Here is a 24,668-nt window from a genome sequence, read left to right as displayed (position 1 = left end):
CTTTCTTACCCAAACCACAAAGAAAATATTCCACCAAAAAAGAGAAAAATATTAGTTTTATATAAGAACATGCTAATAAAAAAGAACATTTGAGGAACAAATTACCTCACTTCTCAGTACCCAGCTATGTTGCTTTCTACAGATCTGATGAAATCAGTTATCTGATTTCCAGTATCTAGCAATAGCTTTTTGTTTGTTTATTTTAGTCTAGAGTTCAAAAAAAATTCTGCCTGAAAATATGCAGACAGAGCAGTATCATCAGTGTCCATTCTAATCAGTACTGGCACAAGGAATAAAAATATTCCTTGGGGATGCCTGTCTACATACTTGTATTTAGATAATTACGTACTTATACTCTTCAAAATAATTAGAACGTGGGAAAATCTGTAATTTTCAATTGATAATTTCATTTTGCAATTCTCCCAGAATTTATGTCATTTTCGGTATACAACTGCTCATTGTATTAACTTTTATTATCAAGAAGATTGGAATGGTATGTAGACAAGAATATGGAAAAAACCTAGGTTTTGTGGTCAAAGAGATCTTGATATAAGTCCTGGTTATCATTTATATTAACTGGACCTCACTGAGCCTCTAAAACATTAGATCCAAAGGACAAAGTAAACCAAGAAAAATGAAAACATATGATACAGAAAACTAGAAGTCCAACAGGAAAGAAGCAAAAGAAGATCTCAAGATAATGCTTGCATTGGGCACAGAAGACAACTAATCCAGGCTAAAGAAATGCAACTCAAAAGAATACACATAAGATCCTGTCTAGGAAATATAAGGAGAAAATACAAAAACCAATTGTTTTGGTTCCTAAGAAGGGAGGAATGGACAAGATATGATCCAAAGCTGAAGGAAAAAGAGACATGAACAATTCTGCTCCTGAGACTCCTTGGAGGAGTCTTGAATATAGACAAAAGCAGGTGGTGGAACAATATTGACAGGATACCTAAGCAGTGTTGAGACTGCTCCACTGGTTTCTCTATTAATTTATGATCACCAGTCTGCTTTGTTGAGAATTTTCTTCAGCAGTACTTTGCTACTTAGATGCAGATTAACTGGTTATCTGGGTTATGTGGATTCATCAGAGTTGGGATTTCATTTCATTTGCAGAAGAGCAAAGATTATAGGTTAGAGATTTATTTATTTATTTGAGACAGAGTCTTACTATGTTGCCCTAGGCAGAGTGCCATGACATCACAGCTCACAGTAACCTCAAACTCTTGGGCTTAAGTGATTTTCTTGCCTCAGCCTCCCGAGTAGCTGGGACTACAGGCGCCTGCCACAATGCCTGGTGTCATTGTTGATTTTAGCTGAACCCACCAGCCTCAGTGTATGTGGCCGGTGCCCTATTCACTGAGCTATGGGTACTGCCAAGAGTATTATTTAAATAATGACTCTGAACTCAAACCAGGGTAAAGAAGAAAATAAGAAAGGATAATAGGTCTAAAGTGATTAGGATGATATCAGGGCAACATAAAGCAGAAAAAAAATAACAGCTGTTGTTATTACTTGGCACGGTCCTTCAGCAGTTAGTGATTTCATTATTCTAATTTGTAATCATTTCAATATATTTTTCTCTTCCAACATAGTGTGCTCTTTGAGAATGTGTAGTGTATCTCACTCATTTTTGCCTCTTTCCAAAGCCAGAAGATGGGACACTATGACTATTAAATGTATATGGTTATATCAATGAATCAGATCCTCATCTTCTAAACTATCTATATCATTTTGTTTAAAAAAAGATTTTTAACTAGGGATTATCACCTTAACACCAATTCACAAAAGTAGATATTTTGAAGAAACACCTAAATTTACTAAGTAGCTAGTAACAAGATTGAGGGGAGTTTTCCAATACGGTAGACCAGCAGTCCCCAACTTTTCTAGCACAAGGGACCAGTTTCACGGAAGACAATTTTTCCACAGACAGGGGGTAAAGGTAGGAGTGTTAGGCGGAACTCAGGTGATGATGCCAGAGATGACGGGTAGATGGTAGCTGTAAATACAGACGAAGCTGCTTTGCTCTATAACTGCTGCTGAACTCCTGTGTTGGGGTGGGGGATTGGGGAGAGCAAGGGATGTTGCAGGCAGGGAGGTGGTATTAGTTCATGTCTTGGGGCTAGGGACTGCAGCAATAGACTACAGAATTAGCATGAAGAAGAAAATAAGTTACGTTAATAAGTTTCATTACATGAAAACCGAGAGTATGTTTTCTCATTTTAAGAGACAATGCCTCTATTTGTAGGCATTGCATCTATTTTTAATCAATTTAGTACCGTACAATGTTTCATGAAATGAATAAACTAAAGCATGACCTTCCTAATTCTGATCAAACATATGCATGAGGACTTCAAAGTAAGTTCAAGAATACATAAGAATTTGAGCACAGGACAAGCCAATTAACTTCTTTGTTTTTGGTAGAGGGCAGAGCTTCAAATAATAAGGTCCCATTCCTGGTTTACTGAAGGCCATCTTTTCTGGCTATAGATTCAGTTTTTAAAAACACAGAATTTTATTTTTGCTGCTGCTTATGACAATATTTATTTTTAAATATTTATAAGGAAAAATACATGTATATACAGCTTTGATCTAATGGTAGATTAGACCTAGAATATAAAGAATCACAACTTTAAGTGCAAGCTGTGCTAAAAATCATCTTTACTAAACATGTTGGAAATTGAGTGTGTATTTCCCCTTAGAAACCATGTAAGTCAAGCCTCCAGTTAGTCCTTACAAAACTGAAGCACTATGTAACTCCTATTAGGACACTAAACATCTACACCTCTAACACCTTGAGGAACACGTATGGAGAGTATTGATCTACTCATCTGGGATGCCAAAACAACTCCTTGTCGCTATATTCTAATGCGTGTTCTTTTTTTTTTTTTTTTTTTTTTTAGACAGAGCCTCAAGCTGTCCCTCTGGGTAGAGTGCCGTGGCATTACAGCTCACAGCAACCTCCAACTCCTGGGCTCAAGCGAGTCTCCTGCCTCAACCTCCCAAGTAGCTGGGACCACAGGCGCCCGCCACAACGTCCGGCTATTTTTTTTTTGGTTGCAGCCATCATTGTTGTTTGGCGGGTCTGGGCTGGGGATTTGAACCTGCCAGCTTAGGTGTACATGGCTGGCGCCTTAGCCGGGTGAGCTATAGGTGCCGAGCCTCTAATGCGTATTCTAACCAGCAGAAGTCACAACAGAATAGAAGCTAGGTAATGGTAATTTCAGGCAGTGAAGAAAAAGGTAAGAAAAAAATTTGCAATAAGATACTTCTTGGTCCAGTTTGACATCATCCAACACTCTTTGTTTTCCCCTGAAGGTTCCATGAAATGTCCTGTCTCTACTTTCAAGGAAAGAAATTGTAGTTTCTGTCCAGACTTGATCTCTTGCCATTATAGAAAAAAGAGCACCTGCTCTTGCTGTCCCCCTGTTCTCAATTGCTGATTCATAAAGCAAGCAATTCAACTATAGCAGTGTGTTTGTTTAATAGTCATTAAGAACAACATATTTGAGAGGGATGGATTGACAATAAAAGAGAAAGAAAAAATAATAAAAATGTTTGGGTTTTTGACAAAACAGGAGAGAATGAGATACCATCTAAAGCAGAGCTTATTTGCCAGCAACAATAGCAAACCTGGAAATAAGTTTAAAAGGTTTTCTTCTCCTCCAACCCTTTCTCTTTACTTCAGTAAAAGTTAAAGATACATACAAGTGGTATAAACAGGGAAAGACAAGATCAAGGTTGGGTATAAAAACTGTAATCCAATCTGCCTACATCTCAGAATAATACCCACAGTAGAGACATCTTCATAAAACTACTAGACATTTTTTTCTTGTCCCATAGACAGCTCACAATCATAAAACATTAATGTATAATTTTACCTATAAATTAGAAATTATGAAATTTTTAAAAATCTAAGTTTTGTAAAATAAAGATAGTCAACATAATTAGCATATATTAGACATAGTTGGAAGGCCAAAAAAAAAATACCTACTCTGAGATATCAGTCTTTCTCTGATGATTCAGAAGATATTCTGCTTGCCTTCAATACTTCATTGATACTAAGGACTTGAGTCTCAGAAAATAGCTTAAAAGCAGTTTCCCAGCTTAAGAGTTATTATTTCATTTCTTTTATAACAATCTTGTCTTATATCTTATATATCAATAACCACTACATAGCAAATATCTGCCATAGTTGGGGAAATACTTTACTGTGATTTGGCTTTAAACATTTTCTTACACTAAAAATTAATTCTGAATTATCTGAAACAGAAAATACCCAACCAGTATCAAGTATATTCCAATAAAATGCAAAGTAGCTTGACTACTATCCTATAGATGCAATTCATATACCCAACACCAAACTTGTGAGTTGTTTTTGTTTTTAATAAAGCAAAATTACCACAAATATTAAAACTGTATTACCTTCATAATGTTAACTAAATCTGTTTGATAGTAGCGATCTTGATGTGCATTTGCTGCTGCTAGAGTAAGAAGATAATCATTTCTTGCATGGGTAGCTTTGGAATTACACTCAGATCGCCGAGCTTTTAACTAAAACATAATAAAAGAAAAAAATCAATGTAAGCTGGCATTGCACTATAAAACACATAAGAATACTACTTTTAGTTGACAATCAATGGCTTCCCACCAAAAATAAAGGTTATCATGTGGGAAAAACATTTATGTGTATGTAACAATTACTCATCACTAATGAGGAATGAAACAGTGATGTCTAGACCTGTTACACATGGTAAGAGCATTTCCAAATATTTGTTAATTATACTTAATATATTTTCAAGGCTTTCTAGAAAACTTCAAAATATCTTGCTCATTTTATTCAGAAGGGAAAATAAAAGTTTCCAAAATTAAGTACCTTATCTTTGAAGTCATGGGTAAATCTAGCAGAGTTAGAAAATAGTTTTTAAAAAATCAACATTCCTGGGCTGGGAGCAGTGGCTTTTACCTATAATCTTAGCACTCTGGGAGGTGGAGGCCAGTGGATTGCCTGAGCTCAGGAGTGAGACCTTGAGCAAGAGTGAGACCCTGTCTCTAAAAATAGGTGGGCATTGTAGCAGATGCCTGTAGTCCCAGCTACTAGAAAGGCTGAGGCAAGAGGATCTCTTGAGCCCAAGAGTTTGAGGTTGTTGTGAACTATGATGCCACAGTGCTCAACCACAGGGCAACTGAGTGAGACTCAGTCTCAAAAAACAAACAAACAAAACAAAACAAAAAAAAAACCTCTCCCAATGTGCCAGAAGAACTACATGCTAGTTGGGAGCCTGAAAGCCAATGTCAGGTCACTAAGCTTAGTCATTCCACAGATGGAAGGTTTCACAGGCAAAACTCACTTGCATCTGGCCCAGAATATCTGCACAGGGGTATAAGTCTAAATGAAACAGATTTTGTAGAGCTTCCTAAAACCCCTGGACTAACGAAGTCTTCTGGATTAAGAGCTAAAAACAGGCTAGCTTAGCATAAGATATAGAAACTTATCCCTATAGCACTCTTGAGAAGTAAGCTGTGTCCACAGTGCTAACATCTAAGTGAAAAACTTTCAAGAACTATGGGCGGTACCTGTGGCTCAAGGAGTAGGGCGTTGGCCCCATATACTGGAGGTGGCGGTTTCAAACCCAGCCCCAGTCAAAACTGCACAAAAAAAATAATCTTCCACGAACTAGGACGGAAAGTTATGAGTTAATGACTTTGAAATGCTTCTGTAAGGTAGAAATAATCCAACTCCACCCCTCAAAAAGATTTGTTTTATAAACTTAGAGGTTTTTCTTAATTGTGAAACACACTTGACTCACCTTTACACTTGCCTTCTGTAAACTGATTCTTGATTGAAAAAGACTAAGTTTAGATCTATAATAAAAATAGAAAAATATGTTTAATAAAATTATCAAATTATATCATAATAAAATTACCAAATATATAACTAAATTATTTTATTTATTTTTTACTTTTTTTGAGACAGTCTTTTTTTTTTTTTTTTTTTGATGGTTTTTCAAGTTAAGCCCCCTGGGTAGAGTGCCATGGCATCACGCTCACAGCAACCTCCAACTCCTGGGCTCAAGCGAGTGTCCTGCCTCAGCCTCCCAAGCAGCTGGGACCACAGGCGCCCGCCACAACGTCCGGCTATTTTTTTTTGGTTGCAGCCATCATTGTTGTTTGGCGGGCCCGGGCTGGGGATTCGAACCCGCCACCTTAGGTGTACGTGGCTGGCGCCTTAGCTGTTTGAGCCACAGGCGCCGAGCCAAGACAGAGTCTTACTTTGTTGCCTTAGGTAGAGTGCCATGGCATTACAGCTCACAGCAACCTCAAACTCTTGGGCTTAAGATATTCTCTTACCTCAGCCTCCCAAGTGAGTGGGACTACATGTGCCCCCCACAACACCCAGCTATTTTTTTGTTGTAGCTGTCACTGTTGTTTACCTGGCCCAGGCCGGGTATGAACCTGTCAGCCTCAGTGTATGTGGCTGGTGCCATAACCACTGTGCTACAGGTGCCGAGCCTAAATTATTTTAAGTGATTTCTTTTCCAAGACAACTATTTTAAAACAAAAAATGGAAAACCAAGAGCAATTATTATTTTCCTTTATTTTGCTACAGGAAGAATTTAATATTACAGTAACATATTAGAAGTATTAGAACTAATACAAATATACTGAATGACAAAACAATTGACAAAGAATACACCATAATATATTGGTGTCTCCTAATGAACCAAGAATCATCATTCTATAGGTTATTCTCAGAATCATACAAATGTACATTAGTTTTTGCAAGAACGGTTAGAGAAACCCAAGGCTAACCTACCTATGGAGGCAGGGGTAAAGCAGGCTTTCAGCGCTGTGTGTAAAAGGGTGTAACACCAGGAATGTATAGCTATAGGCTCTAGAAAGCCCTTACTTCCATTATTTCCCCCAGTAAAAGTTCTTCTTTCTTGGGTAACTGTCTGTGTGCACCTTCCACTTTTAAGGATATTCTGAGCGTACTAAGTCTTTGAACCCTTCTTCCCTGGATGATTTTGATTCTATTTAATCTTCTCCCACTCTAGTATTCTTTTATTATTATTATTAAATCATAGCTGTGTTAAAGACTTAAATTTAAGACATGAAACTATAAAAACATTAGAAGAAAGTGTGGGGAAAACTCTTGAAGAAATAGGCCTGGGCGAAAATTTTATGAGGAGGACCCCCCGGGCAATTGAGCAACATCAAAAATATACTACTGGGACCTCCTCAAATTAAAAAGCTTCTGCACAGCCAAGAACACAGTAAGAAAAGTAAGTAGACAACCCTCAGAATGGGAAAAGATATTTGCTGGATATGCTTCCGACAAAGGTCTTATAACCAGAATCCACAGAGAACTCAAGCGTAGTAGCAAGAAGAGAACAAGTGATCCCATCGCAGGGTGGGCAAGAGACTTAAAGAGAAACTTCTCTGAAGAAGACAGACACATGGCCTATAGATACATGAAAAAATGCTCACCATCCTTAATCATCAGAGAAATGCAAATCAAAACCACTCTGAGATATCATCTAACACCAGTTAGATTAGCCCATATCACAAAATCCCAAAATCACAGATGCTGGCGGGGTTGCGGAGAAAAGGGAACACTACTACACTGCTGGTGGGAATGCAAACTAATACATCCCTTTTGGAAAACCATATGGAGAACACTCAGAGATCTAAATATAGATTTACCATTTGATCCTGTAATTCCTCTGTTAGGTATATACCAAGGAGACCATAAATCATGCTATAATACAGATATCTGTACCAGAATGTTCATTGCAGCCCAATTCACAATCGCTAGGTCATGGAAGAAGCCCAAGTGCCCATAGACCCATGAATGGATCAATAAATTGTGGTATATGTACACCATGGAATACTATACAGCCACAAAGAAAGATGGAGACCTTGCCTCCTTCATATTTACATGGATGGAGCTGGAAAATGTCCTCCTTAGCAAAGTATCTCAAGAATGAAAGAAAAAGTATCCAGTGTACTCAACACTACTATGAAACTAATTGTTAGCTATCTTAGGAAAGCTACAATCCAAATGGAGCCCTAGAATACGGGGAAAGAAGAGGGGGGAGGGGAGGGGGAGGGTGGGTGAAGAGAATGATATCGTAGGGATCATGCCTATAGTTTATTCTATTTGGGTACAGGTGAATTTGTCTAAAGGTTGAATATAAATGTCTTAGCATAACAACTATGAGAAAGACATGATGGCTATGTTGGCCACCTGGATGAGAGTTTTCCAAACTGCATATAGAAGTAACACACTGTATCCTATGAGAGAATTAATGTACACAATTATGATCTAATAAAAAAATGAAAAAAAAATCATAGCTGTGTACATTAATGTAATCATGGGGCCACTCTAATATTCTTATCTCCCTCAATCCTTTTCAGTTTGGGAAGGGAACAATAATCTAACAATCTGTACCAAAATTATGTTGGTTTTACCCAAATAACTAGAGATAACTACATGGAGAGTGTCAACAAACATTAAGAAACAAGGAACTCCCAGGATTAGTGATTTTTTTTTTTTTAAGCTGCAATGTTTGTCTTGACTGCAGTGTCATGGTGATTGTTATGGGAGAATTCAATGCATGTGCTGGCAGCTATGCCCCTTGAAGTCAGATTGAACCAACTTGGGACTGGAAGGACCAGCCAGTATCTGCAGAGCCAGTGTGAAGAGGATAGCAAGAGCAGCTTTTTAATCTTTCTAACAAGAGAGAAAACACTCAGAAATGAACACATGTGCATCCCAACTACTTGCCCACTGTTAAAAAAAACAAAACACTGGTTTAGGATATTCGTGTTATTTCTACTTTATCATATTCATATTTCATGGGGTTCTTGTTTTTATTAATCAGATTCCTATTTATTTTAATCTAGAAAAGCAAAGACCACAGACTCAAATCTTTTTGTTGTTGTTTTTTTTTAAAAGACAGAGTCTCATTCTGGTGCTCTGACTGGAGTGTTGTGGCATTATAGCTCATAGCAACCTCAAGTTGTTGGGCTCCAGCGATCCCCTTGCCTCGGTTTTTTTCTATTTTTAGTAGAGACAGGGTTTCACTCTAGCTCAGTCTGGTCCCAAACTCCTGAGTTCAAGCAATCCACTCACCTCGGCCTCCCAGAGTGCTATACAAACTCAAATCTGAAAGCCTGTTTTGGGTAAGAAAGACTGTTTAGGGTATTTCCAGTTCTTTCTTTTTTTTTTTTTCTATAATCATTACCCAAATAACTTTTTGCTTTATTTGCTACTCTTTATATGCTTCTTGTGTGGTATTATGGTAGGTATTCGTGATAGAGAAAGACAGTACTTTCCCCCCAAAGATTACAATCTAGAAAAAGTAACAAGATTTTTACAAATTATACACTCCACAAATACTGGACTATACTGTGTGCTACCCTTCAAATGTTAACATTCTCTGAGGTTCTACACTCAACTTTCATCTCATTGTGTATATGATTTCATAGGCAACTGACCCCCAAAGTGAAATCTTCAGGCTTAAATTCTCATCTCAGCTATTTGACTACCTAACAAACATATTTATTTAACCCAGTGTCTCCCAAGCGCTACAGAATATACATATTCAAAATGAATTCACTATTTCCTTCAAATTGTATACTTTTTCCTTCTATGGTCTCCCCTAACGTGCATTACTTACCATCTATTAAATCATCTATCAAAACCATAATATAAGCAGTCCAGTTTCATTTCCACTTCCTGATCTTCCTTCCCATTTCTAAAACTTCAAAAAATCATATTTATTCTTCTAGATTCTGTCCAAATGTCACTTCTATAAAGCCTTCCCTTATTGTTAGGCAAAATTAATCTGTATATTTTCTATGGTTTCATAACAGTATTTTCACATTACTATTATAAATTATTAGTGACTAGGTAAGTGACTTTAGGCATTTAATTTCTTCAAGTTTACTGTTAATAAATAAACATAAAGTTACTTTTAAACACATTTTCTAATTCTTGGTTTGAAACTCCTTGAGGGCACAAAATTTAGCTTATTCATCTCTGTACCCAATATAAATACACAACAAACACTTAGTGAATGAATGGAGAGAAAGAGTCAGTTCTTACTCTGTGTTGAATTAATTATCCAGAAAAGTTACACATTGAAATAATATGTCTAACTTGTTGTATAACCTCTGCTTTTGGACCATGTTAGAATTATGATCAGCTCTGTGAATTGAACCATCAAATCCACATGTTTTAGGAATAGCCTAAAAAGGCAGTGGTCTGCCTTTTTTACACTGTGAGCTCTAGCTAAATTAGGTATAGACACTGTAGGAATCTGTCAATTCTCTGTTCTAGAATCTGGGGGAGTTTAAAAAACAAGTGCCTAAAAACCATGATGATTGGATATTCCCAATGGAGATCTCCTAACTTAAAAACTTGAGGTCTTATTGAGAAGACGGGCTCACTGACTCTATGAAAGTACAGAAAAAATTTATATGCTCAAAATTTAAAATAATAAAGACAATAAACAAAACTGGGAAAATATTAAATATGTTTTCCTGTAACACCTAGTACTTGATGAGTATTCATTTACCATCTCTTAGCACTAAATAAACTTTCTAAGAGCCCTTGCATTTTCACAAGACACTAACAAGGTTACTCAAATTTCCTGTAGATAAAAATCATATTAAAAAGACAGTCCCCCTTCCTTGCTGGTCTGTCTGCATAAGTGTTCAAAGCTTTTCTGATTTCATGACTAGAAGTTCAGACTCCTATATTCTACATCAGCCAGCACATTGAACTAAAGTCTCAGCTCTTCTTCTCGTAGATCTTTTCGAGTATAGTTCTCTATCAAAGGTTTATTTTTTCTCACCAACTTTCTACCATTCCTCAAGTTATCACTGCAAAAATCTCTATTACTTTCCTCTTATTCTCAAAATAAAGGACTTGAAATTCACATATATTAAAAGGGAAAGTCACACAATTGCTAGAGTGTACATAAAACAGTATATTTATTGGAATTCCAGGTAAAAGAAAAAAACAGTGCCTGGGGCAGGCTTTCTATATGGAGGTCAGTGTTCTTGTTTACTTGATGCATCCACAGCCCTCCAATGGCATCCCGCAGATCACAGAAATTTCCAACTACAATTGATTTAGAGCCTAGCATGAGAAAAAAGAAATTCTTTTTTTTTTTTTTTTTTTTGAGACAGAGCCTCAAGCTGTCCCCCTGGGTAGAGTGCCATGGCATTACAGCTCACAGCAACCTCCAACTCCTGGGCTCAAGTGAGTCTCCTGCCTCCGCCTCCCAAGTAGCTGGGACCACAGGCGCCCGCCACAACGCCAGGCTATTTTTTGGTTGCAGCCGTCATTGTTGTTTGGCGGGTCCGGGCTGGGGATTCGAACCCGCCACCTTAGGTGTACGTGGCTGGCACCTTAGCCGGTTGAGCTATAGGCACCGAGCCAAAAAAATGAAGTTCTTAAACCCTAATATTCAGACACCACAGCAACTTTAACTAGAATTTTGATAAACTTTCAAGTCTGTAATTATAATGTTCATTTACTGTCTTTCCTTTTCAAAAAAAACAAATGCATCAAATATTCCCATTTTGTTATATTAATTTGAGTAAAGATAAGCCAATATAAAAAATGTGATCAAAAGTCAAATGAAATCACCACTACCTGAGAATGAGTCTATGCCTGTATTAATAGAAACAAAGCATTAACAAAAATAACATCATCTGCATAATCATTCTTCAGAAATGCTAAAACACATACTTACTTTGCTTCGATGTCAGCTTTCTCTCGTACTGCCTGTGCCATCTGCTCTGTCTCAAAGTACTTCTTTTTGCCTTTAGCTAAATCTTTCACTGTCTCTTGTAATTCAGTTTGGATCTTTGTCAACTGGTCTACACACTGTAAAACACAAAAGTACAATTATTACAATTTTAGCTTTTAGGCTTACAGAAAATGACACATTATGCCTTCAGGATGGAAACCAAGGAGAAGAATCAGTACTTTTAAGTGTCCTTCAAATTACTAAATAAAATCCAGTAAACAGCTGGTACTCTCTCAAGTACTACATTCAGTGTTGTTACAGTTTGCCTTATAACTGTGCTTTGAGAATTTGAGAGCTGTTGATGACTGATACTAAGGTAAGGCATAAAAAGATCTACTATGAAAATGCTCTTATTGGTGGAGATATAATAGTAATAAAGGCAAAAGAATAATTCAATTCTATATTTCTTCATAATCTTAATAAAGTCTCTACCTGTTTGGGTAACTGATAGTACAAAGGGTACTGAAGAATTCACCCCTTGGCAAGGAGTGACATCTGAGAAGTCTGAATTGATAAGCCCAAGATGAAGGACAGAAACAGGAAACTTGGGAATCACAAACATTTATTATTTATTTATTGTTCATTATTTATTTAATAATGTTCTTTAATCCTTTGACCACCACAATCCTATGTTAAGAAAAGCCTTGATGTGTATATCCAAAGAAAAGGAAATCACTGCCTCATAAGATAAATGTACTCTCATGTTCACTACAGCATTATTCACAAAAGTAAGATAGGGAAACAACCAAAGTGACTGTTGATGAATAAATGGATAAAGAAACTATGGCATACAGGGTGTCCATTAACTTCGTGCACAATTTAAAATAGTTGTAACTTTGTAAGTACATGTGATTTGATTGCACTGGGTTTCTTTTCATGGGTACATTTCTTTTCAAATGTTAGTGAAAACTAACATTTATTCAACCAAACCTCAATCTTTAGAAGACTTACAAGCTAGGATAACTAATATGATTGCTGGTATTACTGAAAATCAGCTTGAAAATGTTTTCTGAGAACTACAGAATCATATTAGCATTTGTAATAGAAATGATGGTAGGCATGTTGAAAATTAACAAGGACAATAAAAAAATGTGTTTCTTAGACCAGGCTTGGTGGCTCCAGCAGAGGCCGAGGCAGGTGGATTGCCTGAGCTCACAGGTTCAAGACCAGCCTGAGCAAGAGCAAGACCCTGTCTCTAAAAATAGCCAGGTGTTGTGGCAGGCACCCGTAAGCCCCAGCTACTCGGGAGGCTCAGATGAGAGAATTGTGTGAATTCAAGAGTTGGGAGGCTGCAGTGAGTAATGACGCCACGACACTACCAAGGGTGACAAAGTGAGACTGTCTCAAAAACAAACAAACAAAAAAAGTGTTTTTTTCCCTTTCTAATCTTTTGTACAGTTTCTTTCAATCACATATGCTTTCAAAGTTACAACTTTTTTTTTTAACCTCTTAAAAGGAATTTTATTGATGGCATATTATGCAGACATTAATATTTCTCAAAAAAAAGAGAAAGAATTAAATTGCTTTGCTTAGCAATCTTAATTATCTGGAATAATTAGAAAGTTACAACTATTTTAAATTGCATATAAACTTATGGATACCCTGTATATACACAATGGAATATTTATGTCAAAGAAGGAGATCCTGACATTTCCACAACATGGATAAACCTGGAGGACATTATCTAAGTGAAATAAGCCAAAAAAAGACAGAAAAATACAGCATGATCTTACTGACCTGTAATATATTACAAAAAGAAAAGAAAAAACGTTGAATGCACAGAGGTAGAAAATAAAGTGCTAGTTACTAGGGGTTCAGTGGGGGAGCAAATAAGGCGATAGTACAAAGTTGCAAATATATAGGATGAGTAAGTCTAGAGATTTAGTTGTGGACAACATGAGTATATTTACGAATATTAATATTGTATTATATTTGAGATTTTTTTTAAGGCATCAATACTTATTTCTTTACTGAGAGAAACCAATAACAATAGTTTCCAAATTATTTTCCAGATAAGGTACTATTATGAAAACAAAACTCCACTATGCCTCTTCTAATGGGTTCCACGTTGAAAGACTTGGTGAGGCTTTTGGGGGGAAATATTTTTGTCAATTTTTTTTGTTTGCAATACTTTATTATTTAAATATTATAAAAATAATACATATTGACTGTTTAAAAATGTACTAATAGCAGAAAACAATAAGGTAAAAAGTGAAAGTTCCTCTTCCCATCAATTGCCAGTAAACATCTTGAGGTCAAGGCTTATCATACTTTCTTATGTTATCTTTAAGAAATAAGCATATATAAGCTCATGCTTACATCCACTTTTACAAAAACAAAATATGCTATACAGACTAATTTTTAACTTAATATAATTTTTTAAAATTTCACATTAGTATAAGGGTACGAACGATTAGGATACATTTTTACATTAGTTAGGTAAAGTCCAAGTTGCAGTTGAGCCTTCTCCCAGGATGTATGCCATACACTGCTACATTGCGCCATTGTGCCATTAGCTGAGAGCTTACTAAACCTCTCCCTTCTCCCTTTTCACCCCTTCCTCCCTTGCCACCTTGAATTTAATTGTGTTTTTCTCTTGTGAGCATGTAGTTGTTCATCTACTGGTTTCATATCAGTATTGAGTACACTGGATGCCTGGTTTTTCATTCTTGATATATTACTTAGGACAATGTTCTCCAAGTCTTTCCAGATAAATACAAAAGATATAAAGTCTCCATTTTTTTTAATGGCTGAATAGTAACCCATGGTATACATATAACATAGTTTATTTATCCATTTGTGAGTTGATGGGCACTTGGGTTGTTTCCACATTGTTGGAATTTGTGAACTGAACTGTGTTAAACATTCTAGTGCAAATGTCCTATGGTAATTTTTTTACTTCTGGGTAAACAGGATTTTTTTACTTCCCAGTAACAGGATTGTGGGATCAAATGAAGGTCTACGTTTAGCTATTTCAGGATTCTCCATACTTCTTTCTAAAAAGGCTGTATTAGCTTGCAATTCCACCAATAATAGGATTCTCTTCACAACCACACGAGCATCTGTAGCTTTGGGACTTTGTGATGTGGGTTATTCTCACTGAGGTTAGGTGATATCTCAAGGTGGTTTTGATTTGCATTTCTCTGATGATTAGGTATGATGAGCATTTTTTTCTTTCTTTCTTTTCCTTTTTTTTTTTTTTTTGGCCATTCTTCTGTTCATTTTTCTTGCCCACTAATAAATGGGATCGTTTGCTCTTTTCTGTAGATCCTGGTTAGTTATTAGCTCTTTGTCAAATTCATAACATGCAAATATTGTCTCACATTCTGAAGGTTATCTATTTAATTGTGCCCTTAGCTGTACAGAAGTTTTTTAGCTTGATCAGGTCCCATTTATTTATTTTTATTGTTGCTGTGAATGCCAATGGGATCTTCATGAAATCTTTTCCCAGGCTGATATTATCAAGAGTTTTTCCCACACTGTCTTCCAGATTTTCTATCATTTTGTGTCTTAGATTTAAATCTTTTATCCAGTGTGAATCAATTTTTGTAAGTGATGAGAGGTGCAGGTCCAGTTTCGGTCTTTTACACTTAGCTAATCAGTTCTCCCAGCACCACTTATTAAATAGAAATTATTTTCCCTAATGTAGGCTTTTGTTTAGTTTAACAAAGATCAGATAGCAATATTAGGCTGGTTTCGTTTAAAAGTTTTCGATTCTATTCCACAGATGTATGTCACTATTTCTGTGCCAATACCATGCTGTTTTCATCACTATGGACGTGTAGTATAACCTGGTAAAGTATAAGTCTGGTAAAGTGATGCCTCCATGTTTGTTTGTACTTCTAAGAATTGTGTTGTCTATGGTTTTTTTCTGGCGCCATATGAAATGAAGAACTTTTTCTCAAGCTCTTCAAAGTATAATGTTGGTGTGTTAGTGGGGATTACATTAAATCTATAAATCGCTTTGGGTAGTAGAGACATTTTAACAATGTTGATTCTTCCCAGCCATGAACATGGTATCCTCTCCCATTTGTCAACATCTTCTGCTATTTGTTTTCTCAGGGTTTCATAGTTTCTCTGTAGAGCTCCTTAATATTCTTTATTAGGTATATTCCCAGGCTATTTCATTTTCTTTGAAGCTACTATAAAGGGCATGTGTCTCTGATTTGATCCTCAGCTTGACTGTTATTGACATATATGAAGGCTACTGATTTTACATTCCAGGATGTTACTGTATTTCTTGTTCACTTTGAGGAGTGTTATGGTTGAGTTCTTGGGGTTTTCTAAGGAATTATATCATCAGAAAAGAGTGAAAGTTTGACCTCTTTTGTCCCTATTTGGATACCCTTGATATCCTTTTTTTAAAAAATTATTTTGTTTTGTTTTTGTATAGTAGCCTTTTATTTTTAATACCTATTATGCCATGAATTCATAGGGAAAAGTTTCCAGCAGCTGAGGGCGGTGCCTTTCTATTAACTATGACAAAGCTTGCTATGCCTACAATACCATGAATTCATAGGGAATAGGTTCCAGCACCTTATGTTCCTATTCACTGGTTCTCTTGGTTATCCTGTACACCTATTATGTCATGAATTCAGGAGGAATAGGTTCCAGCACTTTATGTTCCTGCTCAACTGGTTCTCTTGGTTCTCCTGTGTGCTATAATGTATGCCTATTATGCGACGAATTCATAATGAATGGGTTTCAAGAACTTAGGCTCCTTTCCATTGGCTCTCACAGAGTGTGCTTCTCTGGGTGGAGCAGACTGGTGCTTCAGTTGAATCCCAGTACCATTCTCTTTGGCTTCCTTGTTTTTCTGATCATTTTCCTTCACGTGTTTCAAGAAGCTATCTCAGCTCTTAGAGTGCTTAATATGCTCAATATGAACATTCATCCTCTTATCAAGAATCTTGCCCTTGTTTGTTTACGACAATGCCAACGGCATGCCGGGTAACACTGTAGACTCTTCCAGTTTTGCCATGGTAACATTTGTGTGGCATGCCTTTTTGAACAGTACCCATTCCCTTGATGTCTACAATATCACCTTTCTTGTAGATTCACATATATGTGGCCAAAGGAACAACTCCATGTTTTCTAAAAGCCCTAGAGAACATTTATTGGTGCCTCTCCTCTTTCCCTTTGTGTTTGTCATTTTGGTGAATTACTGGAAGACAGCATCTCTGGCCAAAAGGATGGTAATCCTTTTCTTGCCTAATTTCACTGGCTAGGGCTTCCAGCACTATGTTGAATAGTAGTGGCAATAGTGGACATCCTTGTCTGGTTCCAGTTTTAAGTGGAAATGCTTTCAGTTTTATTCCATTCAGTAGGCTGTTGGCTGCAGGTTTGCTGTAAAAGGCTTTTATCTGTTTGAAGAAATGCCTGTCTACGCCTATTTTCTGAAGTGTTCTTGTCACAAAAGGATGCTGAATTTTGTCAAATCCTTTTTCTTTCTTTTTTCTTAAATAACTCTTTTTAATATTAATTTATAATCTCTCATATATCAGTTCTTTTTTTTGCAGTTTTTGGCCGGGGCCAGGTTTGAACCCACCACCTCTGGTATATGGGGCCAGTGCCCTACTCCTTTGAGCCACAGGCGTCACCCAGTCAAATCCTTTTTCTACATCTATTCAGAGGATCAATCATATGGTCTTTGGTTTAGCTTATGTTTATGTAGTGAATTACATTCATAGATTTGCATATATAAACAACCCTTACATCCCTGGTATAAAGCCTACCTGATTGTGATGTGTAATTTTTTACTGTATAGCTGTATTCTATTTGCTAGGATTTTACCGAGCATTTTTGCATCAATATTCATTAGTGAAAGTGGTCTGTAGTTTTCCTTTTTGGGGAGGTCCTTTACTGGTTTTGGTATCAGGGTGATATCTGCTTCTTAGAAAGAGTTGAGGAGTATCCCTTCCCTCAATGTTTTGGAATAGGTTCTGCAATATAGGTACAAGCTCTTCTTTGAAATCTGGTAGAATTTTAGTGTAAAACTCTCTGGTCCTAGACATCTTTTGTGGGAAGCTTTTTAATTGTTGCTACTTTTGTGCTTGGTACTGGTCTGCTCAAGAATTCTATTCCTTCCTAGTTAAGTCTAGGGAGGTTGTGTGATTCTAGGTATTTGTCCATTTCCTTCACATTTTCAAACTTCTGGGCATAGGTTTTTGTAGTAATCAGTGATGATCTTTTGTAGCTCTATGGTATCTGTTGTTATTTCCCCCTTATCATTTCTCAGTGAGGCTATTAAAGATCTTATTTTTCTGGCTGGTCTTGGTGGCTTACTCTGAGGCTGAGGTGGGTGGATTGCCTGAGCTCATGAGTTCGAGACCAGCCTGAGCCAGAGTGAGACCTTTGTCTCTAAAAAAATAGCTGGGGGTTGCAGTGGGTGCATGTAGTTCCAGCTACTTGGGAGGCTGAGGCAAGAGAATCACTTAATACCAAGAGTTAGAGGTTGCTGTGAGCTGTGATACCATAGCACTCTACTGGGGGCAACAAAAGTGAGACTTTGTCTCCAAAAAAAAAAAATCTTATTTTTCTGTTTTTAGTTAGTCTGGCCAAAGGTTTATTGATTTTATTTATCTTTTAAAAGAGCCAACTTTTTGTTTTGTTACTATTCTGAGTGGTTCTTTTCTCAATTTCACTTAATTCTAATCTAATTTTGGTTATTTCTTTTCTTCTGCTAGGTTTGGGATTGGCTTGCTTCTCCTTTTCCAGTTCCTTGAGATGATTCATTAGGTTACTGATGTGTGCTCTTTCTGGATTTTTTTTTTTTTTTGAGACAGAGTTCACTTTGTCACCCTCAGTGAAGTACTATGGCATCATAGCTCACAGTAACCTCAAATTCTTGGGCTCAAGTGATTTTCTTGCCTCAGCCTCCCAAGTAGCTGGGACTACAGGCATCTGCCACAATGCCCAGCTATTTTTAGAGATGAGGTCTCCCTCTGGGTCAGGCTGGTCGCAAACTCCTGAACTCAAGCTTCCTAGAATACTAGGATTATAGGTATGAGCGACAACGTCTGGCCTTTTTCTGTTTTTTGGATGTGGACCTCTAATGTGATAATTTTCTCTCTTAGGACTGCTTTTGCAGGATTCTACAAGTTTTGATAGACTGGGGCTTCATTGTTGTTTTGCTTGAGGAACCTAATGATTTCCCTCTTTATTTCCTCCCTGACCGAGCTGTTATTCAGTATAAAGTTGTTTAGTTTTCATGACTTTGTATGGGGATAAAGGTTTTTGTTTGAGTTGCATTCTACCTTTATTCTATTGTGGTCTAAAAAGACATGAGGTATAATTTCTATTCTTTTAAATTTGTTGATGTTTGCTTTGTGTCCTAGGATATGATCAATTTTGGAGAATAATCCATGAGCTGAGAAGAATATATATTCAGTAATACTGGAGTGGTATCTTTAGTATATGTCTATTAATCCCAGTTGTTCTAAGGTCATGTTTAGGTCCATTGCTTCTTGCTTAGTTTCTGTTTAGATGATCTGTCCAGTTCTGTCAGTAGGGTGTTGATGGCCCCAGCTATTAATGGTGTTGTAGGTTATCATATTGTTCAGACTCACTAGGGTTCATTTTATAAATCTGGTAGCAATTTAGTTGGGTACTTATATATTTAGGACTGAAACATCTTGTTGTATTGCTCCCTTGACAAGCATACAGTGTCCATCTTTGTTTTTCTTTACTTTTGTTGCTCTAAATCTAAATGTATCTACAAATAAGACCAAGACCCCCTGCTTTCTTCAAATTTCCATTTGCTTGAAATATTGTTTTCTAACCCTTCACCCTGAGTCTTGTTTTGCCCTTAGTCTCTAAGACCTAGAGGTTAAATATGTTTCCTGAAAACAGCATATTGGCTTATGCTTTCTTATCCTGTCAGTTAGCCTGTGCCTCTTTAGTGGGGAAAGTTGTTCACATTTTTCAGAGAATTGATAAATATGGTAGAGTTTGTTAATTTTCTTTTGTGGATGTCTGTTGCCTAGTTTTTATCACTTGAGCCATTGTGGAAGCTAGGCTTTGACCTTTAGTTTCTGGGTATCTTTATTTTGCTGATGGTCCAACTGATGGTCTTTGTGTAGTATGGTCTGAGTATTTCCTGCAAAGCTGGGCATGTAGTGGCAAATTTCCTGAATGATTGCTTACCAGTGAAAGATTTGATTTCTCCATCAAATAATGAAACAAATCTAGTTTGGGAGGACACAGAATCCTAGGCTAGAAGTTGTTTTGTTTGAGTATATTGGATGTGGGAGCCCAATCTCTTCTGGCTTGTAAAGTTTCAGTTGAGAAATCTGCTGTCACACTGACAAATTTGCCCCTAGTTGCCTGTAGTATTTTCTCTTTCATCTTCACCTTGGTCAGGTTCATTACAATGTGTCTAGGAGATACTCTGACTGAACTGTGATAAAAGGAGGTTCAATACCTATCTAAAAGAAGTATGTCTGAATCTTTGGTGACTCTTGGGAAATTTTCAGTTACAATATCCTCCAGTAGAGCTTTCATGCCTTTGGGTCACTTTTCTCCTTCAGGGATACCTGTAATTCATATGTTTATATGCTTCATGAAGTCCCATAATTCTCTAAGAGATTGCTCTGCTTTTACTCTCTTCTTTCCTGCCTCTTTAAAAGATTGAGTTAGCGGGTGGCGCCTGTGGCTCAGTGAGTAGGGCACTGGCCCTATATACCGAGGGTGGTGGGTTCAAACCCAGCCCCTGTCTAACACAACAAAAAAAAAAGCCAGGCATTGTGGAGGGTGCCTGTAGTCCCAGCTACTCGGGAGGCTGAGGTAAGAGAGAGAATCACCTAAGCCCAGGAGTTGGAGGCTGCTGTGAGCTATGAAGCCACAGCACTCTACTGAGGGTGATAAAGTGAGATTCTGTCTCTTAAAAAAAAAAGACTGAGTTAGCTCAAGAGCCTTGTCTTCAAGCTCTGACATTCTTTAACTTTGCACTGCATTTTGAAACTCCTTGAATGAATCCTTCAATTCTTTAATCTCCAATACATTCTTTCTAATTTCTTCATGTCTTTCTTTCTTGGGTCCACTTTTAGATTTCCTTTTGTGGGTTTTCCACTTTCTCTTTAATTTCCTTCATTATTTTGCCATCCATCATTTCCATAATTTCTTTGTACTTGGGATCATCTATGGTAGCTGCCTTGTGATACCTTGGCAGGGATTTGATCTGTTCTTCTTTTTCATGCTGCCAGATTTTTTTATTGGTTCCTCGTCATATTTCTTCTTGTTTATTCCTTCCCTTACTTACTTGTCTCACTTCCTCCTTCTCCTTAATCTTCCTTATCTCTGTTCCTTGTTGTTGAAGCAGTAGTTGTTCTTATTGTCTAAGTTATATCTTTGCTGCCTAAGTTATATTTTGATAAATTCCTTAAGCATCATGTTTTATCTGACTTTATATCAGTGTGATGGATGGTGATGGCCAGAGTGTGGATATTGTTAATGGTTGATGTGAGACTCTAAGCAGTTGAAGCCTACCCCATCCCTAACTTTATGATACATTAGGTTCCAGAATTTATTCATCTTAAAATTGCAGATTTATACCCTCAGGTTAACATCTCCCCATTTCTCCTGCCCTCTGACCCCTACTCTCTAATATCTCTTTTGATGTAAGGATCCTCTTCATTTTTTCTCTGAAGAATATATTTTGAGGAGAACAGATGATTATCTTACATTTTCTATATTCTAGAAGATAACGATGACTGCATCTAGCAAAATTATTTTATAATTTTCTGATTTTTTATTCTTCTCATTGTATACATTTGAAGTATACAACATGATATTCTGGTATACAACACTGGCTTCTATAGTCAAACAAATTAACTTATGCATCATCTCATATAATTACCTGTTGTCTATGTGGCAAGTGCACCTACATCTACTATTTTAGCAAATATCCCAAATACAGGCAGGATTGTGCTCCCAGGCTTACGGACATGCATCTGCCATTTTGCTAATGTAAAACCTCAGGTAACCAGACCTTAGCAAAATGGCAGATTAAAGAGAAAGTAGGAGTCAGAGGGTAGGGGAAGTGGGGAGATGTTAACCTAAGGGTATAAATTTGCAGTTTTAAGATGAGTAAATTCTGGAACCTAATATATCATAAAGTTAAAATCTGCTAAGAGTGTAGATCTTAAGAATGCTCACCACACACAAAAAACTATGTGACGTGACAGATGTGTTAATTAGCTTCATTTTGCTATTCATTTCTCAGTGTATACATATATCAAAACATGTTGTATACCTAGAATATATGTAGGTCACTACAAGTTTTGAGACAGACTGTGTTGTGGTCCATTATTTCACTGCTAAGAAACACAGTTAACAGCACCCTTTCTGATTCACCTGAGCAAGTTTCAGCTTCCTTAGCTCATTGGTGTTGTTGGGAGGGCTTCCTTTGTTTCTGTCTATGCGGATTTTAAGTTTCTTGATTTTTGTGTATCTCAAAACTTTCATATTGACCCCTGTATACATTTTCTTGTCAATTATCCCTCAATAAAGCTGAAAAAAAAACCTAGAAAATTCTTGATGACATATGCACAGCTCTTTCTCAATAGTTGTCTGCAATGAACAGACACAGACAGGAGTGTGCATTAACATACTTATGCCTCTTGTTCCACTACTGGAATCATAGTGACATAGAGCTTTTTTATATCTTACTGTTCAAGGTCATCGCTGAGGTCTGATTTTTCACACATCTAGTTCCTGAAGGTACAAGTCATCATATGGTGCACATAGTCACTACTACAGACACTGGCGTGCTGGGAGCTTGGTAAAAATTTTCAGAAAATTTTTAAAGAACCATCCAAAGACAGATAAATACAACATTACTGCACTACATCTTATACTAAGTAATTTTTTTAATTACTTCTCTACTCATTATGCTATTATGCTATAAAAAGAAAATAAATTATTATTATAGTATTAGTTATAGGTTTGATATTTTGTATGTTTCATTTTTGGAGCAGTAGGCAAGGCTGTAACAACTAGGACTAATAATATCTTTTTCCCCTTTTTTAGTTGAAATCATTTTACAAGTCTCAATATGCTACAAACTCTAAATTTACATGAAATCACTAACCTTTTAGAGACAGATGATGGCATAGAATTAAGTGCCATAGTGATACAACCATCTGAACATGCTATGGCACCTGTTTTTGATGAGGACTCAGGAGACAAAGAAGGTGGAACAATCAATAATCTGCCAGGTTATTTGTTGTACACACTGTGTATCTTATTCAAGATGGCTATGATGCTGAGTCTGACCCAGATGATCCCTCATATGAACCTGAAAAGGACTCTCTTGACCATGAAGTTCCATGTATATCTACTGCACAGCAACCTCCTCCATCAAAGAAAAAGAAAGTAATGGTGGGTATGATGGCTCATATCTGTAGTCCTAGCCACTTGGGAGGCTGAGGCAAGAGGACTGATTGAATCCAAGAGTTTGAGGTTACTGTGGGCTATGATGCCACAGCAGTCTACCAAAGGCAAAAAGAAAGAAAGTGACAAAAATTGTTTGCAAACAGAAAAAAGCTGACCTAACTGCACAGCCTATAACAGGCAGAGTTATAGAACCACCAAATGATTTCTTCACCAAAATGAGAACTCCTACAGAAATTTTTGAACTTTTTCTTGATAACAAGGTCATTGGATTCATTGTCATATACTTCAATTTACATGTTGTAAGCAAGGGTGTAAACCTTGATTTGACTAACTTCCAAATTGGGAGTTATGGAATGAAATGGAATGATAACAGTGCTGTCACTGTTGCCTCATCTCTTGCTGGTATCGATCCCTTGTGTCTCGTTGATCATTATTCCCAGAAACTAGAAAAGAAGATCCAAGTTCAGTTGCCAAACATGTATAACCTTTTTATGGGAGGAGTAGACAGACTTGATGACAACACTAATAAGTGTCAGGCATTAACCTGTGGAAAGAAATGGTATTCAAGCCTTTTTGTTGTTGTTTCAAATCAGTCATACAAAATGTTCTGAACCTGCATAAAACATATGATGAGAAGCCAGTGGATTTTCTGGAGTTTCATTGATATGTGGTATGCCATTATCTGGAGACCTATAGTCATCCTCTAGAACTTGGCAGAAGTGTAACACTGACTCACATTATGAGGGCATGAATCATGTGATAGTCAAACAGGGAAAGCAAACATGTGTGCTGAATGTCATAAAAACTCCACTTTTCAATATGAAAAGATGTGATGTTGCCTTACACATGAAGTATCCTATTAAATATCACAGTGAATAGCAGGTGTCACCACCTCCTGAGATAAGAAATACAATTTTATACACTATGTACAATGTGAAAGGAGTTTTGCCTAGTGTTCCATTTTTGGAATACTATATAACTAAACAATTCACTGTTATAAAATCAATCTCCAGCATAAATGGGTTAATGCTAAAATTAGTTTACATTAAGGCTAAGAGATCATATAAAATCATGACAAACTTAGATGTTAGAATTCAGAATCCTACTGAAAAAAATTAAAATTATGGTCCTTGAATATGATATACATTCTACAAAAGACTTGTTAGTAATTTTAAAATTATTAAAAATAAAAAAGATAAAAACAGGACCAATACATCAAAACCCTACAAACTCTTAGGTTCTCTGACCCAGTAATCATGTCCTGGAAATTTAACCTAAGAAAATTATTAAAACAAAAAGCTAACTTTTACTGCAGACTTAGTGGTAATGTCCAAAAACATAGGTATAATGAAAGCTAAATAAATGGAAAAATTCCTTTAGCAATAAAAAATAATAAACATGGCTAGGCGCCTATAGCTCAACCGGCTAAGGCGCCAGCCA

At 36.7% G+C, this 24,668-nt stretch overlaps 1 protein-coding gene and 1 pseudogene across 4 annotated transcripts in view; both read right to left on the bottom strand.

The window, feature by feature from the left end:
• FCHSD2 (FCH and double SH3 domains 2) overlaps positions 1 to 24,668 on the bottom strand; it is a 274,562-nt gene that overhangs the window by 105,027 nt on the left and 144,867 nt on the right. For all 4 annotated transcript variants that reach the window (XM_003780920.2, XM_023509932.1, XM_023509945.1 and 1 more), the window contains 3 exons: positions 11,778 to 11,911; positions 5,817 to 5,871; positions 4,432 to 4,560 (listed from right to left, as the gene is read on the bottom strand). In XM_003780920.2, coding sequence (XP_003780968.1) covers positions 4,432 to 4,560; positions 5,817 to 5,871; positions 11,778 to 11,911 — 318 coding nt within the window. The remainder of the gene's footprint in view (positions 1 to 4,431; positions 4,561 to 5,816; positions 5,872 to 11,777; positions 11,912 to 24,668) is intronic.
• LOC111723392 lies at positions 16,283 to 17,076 on the bottom strand (annotated as a pseudogene).

Source organism: Otolemur garnettii, unplaced genomic scaffold (genome assembly GCF_000181295.1).
Source record: "Otolemur garnettii isolate 467f Iridium unplaced genomic scaffold, OtoGar3 scaffold00001, whole genome shotgun sequence".
NCBI lineage: Eukaryota > Metazoa > Chordata > Mammalia > Primates > Galagidae > Otolemur > Otolemur garnettii.
This window is presented reverse-complemented; position numbering and strand designations above follow the sequence as displayed.